The sequence below is a fragment of the Onychostruthus taczanowskii genome, unplaced genomic scaffold (assembly GCF_017590055.1).
Source record: "Onychostruthus taczanowskii isolate IOZ18803 unplaced genomic scaffold, ASM1759005v1 scaffold39, whole genome shotgun sequence".
Taxonomy (NCBI): Eukaryota; Metazoa; Chordata; class Aves; order Passeriformes; family Passeridae; genus Onychostruthus; species Onychostruthus taczanowskii.
The window spans coordinates 7,471,853-7,474,328 of record NW_024501348.1 but is presented as its reverse complement, the minus strand read 5'-3'; the positions used below and the strand labels follow the sequence as shown (position 1 = coordinate 7,474,328).

The 2,476-nt window shown below is 44.7% G+C and overlaps 1 protein-coding gene across 1 annotated transcript in view; it reads left to right on the top strand.

The window, feature by feature from the left end:
• Positions 1 to 2,114, top strand: part of LOC121339993 (translation initiation factor IF-2-like) — a 2,465-nt gene extending 351 nt beyond the window's left edge. The window contains exons 2-3 of the mRNA XM_041412330.1: positions 9 to 522; positions 905 to 2,114. Of these exons, the coding sequence (XP_041268264.1) occupies positions 9 to 522; positions 905 to 960 (570 nt within the window). The 3' untranslated portion in view covers positions 961 to 2,114. The remainder of the gene's footprint in view (positions 1 to 8; positions 523 to 904) is intronic.
• The last annotated feature ends 362 nt before the right edge of the window (positions 2,115 to 2,476 follow it).

Below are 2,476 nucleotides of genomic sequence, written 5' to 3'. Positions count from 1 at the left end.
CACCCCAGTCCCCGCCGCTGCCTGGAGGGGGCGGCCAGGCAGGGCAGGAAGGGGGGAGCCGGACTCTCCTGACCCCGGCTACCGCCCCGCTGCCGCGGCGGCCCCCAGCGCTGTCCGGCGCTGGAGGGGAGAGAGGGGCGAGCGCTACGCGTTTATTAGCGGGAAGGCGGGCGGGCTGTGGCAGAAGATGTCGGCGGGGTGGGCGGGAAGGCGGCGGGCGGGCGGCTGAAAGGCGCTTTCTCTGCGCTGTGCCGGAGCGCGGAGGGATACGACGCACGGGGAGGAGGAGGGGCTGCGGCGGCGGGGCCGCGGCGACTCGCGGCGGCGGCGCTGGAAGTTCCCGAGTTCCAGCGTCGCAAGAATGGGAAGCGAGCGAAGCCAAAATGCCCCCGGGGAGCGCGGCCCCGATGGGGAGGCCCGGCACTTCCACACCCCCGGCCCGCGGCTCCCCCGTAGCCCAGCCCGCTCCCTCAGAGCCAGCCAGGGACCTCGGGGCGCTGCCAGGGGCTTTGGCATCTGCGCGTAAGTGCCACAGTGTCACGCGTTGTTGCTTCTTATTCTTGCAACATCGCAGCCCGGTTCCTGCCGTGGGTCTGGAGCGGGGGGAAATCCCAGCAAGCCCCCAGCAGCCAGAAAGGCGCCTTGCTACATTGTTCAGCGGGGCTGCCCAGGCGGCTCCGCCTGGGGGGGTGAAGGGCTCGCTGGGCGCTCGCTTTGAGAACTTCCCTTTAAAAAAAAAAAAAAAAAAAAAAAAAAGAAAAAAAAAAAAAAAAACGAAAAAAACCCAACGAAACAAAAACCAAAACAACCAAACAAACCCAGACAGCTGATAACGATTCTATTCATTGCTCTTGCCGCCAAGCAGGATCAGACATGCGGGACTGACGAATCTTCTGCCTTCCAGGAGCGATGGGCAAAAGGAGGAGTGTTGTCAACGCGAGGACGAGCGATGGATGGTGATGCCTGCAACCTATGGCTGAACTGGAGGTAAATCACTAGCGGATCGATAACCTACCGAAGGTTCCTGAAAGGCTGCAACATTGTACGGACCCCGGCTAACGGTTAAATAATTGTTTTATTTCATGTTTGCTACCTTGCTACCTTGAGGATACTGAATAAAACCTTCTGGTTTGTCCTGTAACTGTTTCTTTGCTGCTTACAGTCAAAAGAAAATAAAAACAAAGCCGGTGTCCGCTGATAATCAGCTTTTTTTAAAAAATCCATATCTGATGAGGGATTTAAAGGAGCATGATTCGTTGTCTTTATGTTTTGCAACGTGTCTGTGCTTTTTCTTGTCGAGTTGGGGCCTTGCAAGAACGAATGTATTTGTGGACAATAAAAATTAATATAGCAGAGATCAATGTAAACAGGGCAAGTTATAATTTTAAAATATTTCTTTAGCCCCAGTTATTAACTGATGCAACTTGTGAAGCAAAGACAAAAGTATATTTGAAATTGTACAGAAACTAGACAAAGAACTATTTTTTTTCCTGTACATAAAATCCCCTGAAATTCTCAACTATCTAACTTTCAACAAAATTAAATTTGAACAACGTTTCTGTGCAGCTTAGGGTAACCAGCACTGAGCATTTTTATACGTGTTTCCAAGGCCTGCAAGCTCAGTGTACGAGCTCGAGCTTTGTGCTTGACATGGTGAGAAAGCTTCGCTGCAATCACCCTTCTGCTTTATTAAAGAAATGTTATCCTGAAAGGTTAAAGAAAGGTGGCTAAAACATCACTTATTTCCATTGTCTTATTACAAAAGCTATAATTATATAGTGGATGTCTAGATGCTGTGCATTTTTTATATACAATTATCACATGTACTAAAAAATCATTAAAATCCTAATCTAGAATTTGTTATCATTAAGGTAAATTATTTTGTAGGATAAATTCTTTTTTTAATAAAAAGAAAAGCAAGACTGTATGTACTAGATTTGATCACTGTATCTGTAGCTATGATCACTATATATTTAAAAATGTACATGTATCTCCCTTTCCCCAGATTTGTTATAATAACCACTCTGTTTCAGCTTCATTTTAAATCCACACTTCAAATAATCAAAAAGGAAATGGAATAATATTTAATGTCTAATAAAGATTTTAAAAATAAAGTGACTTGAATATTTTCTTAGCCATGTAAAATGTGCATTGTAATATCTTTCATAGGTGATTCTCACAACAAAGGGCTACATGAATAATGTGATTAACATTTTAATTTCCCTTGATGTTTACATAAAAGAAAGTATAATGGCATATGACATCACTGAAACTGTAAACCAAGCAATAAAAAAATTTTATCAGTTACAGAGTCTGAAAGTAGAGGAAAAAACTCTCCTAGATATATTGACTCTTGTTCTTTTGGCAACTCATAACTTCTCCTATTGCAGTTCAAAATACAGCCCACAGAATCAAGAAGTTCTTGGTGTTTTGACAATAAAATAAGGATTGTGTATTTTATTTAATTTTTTTTAGA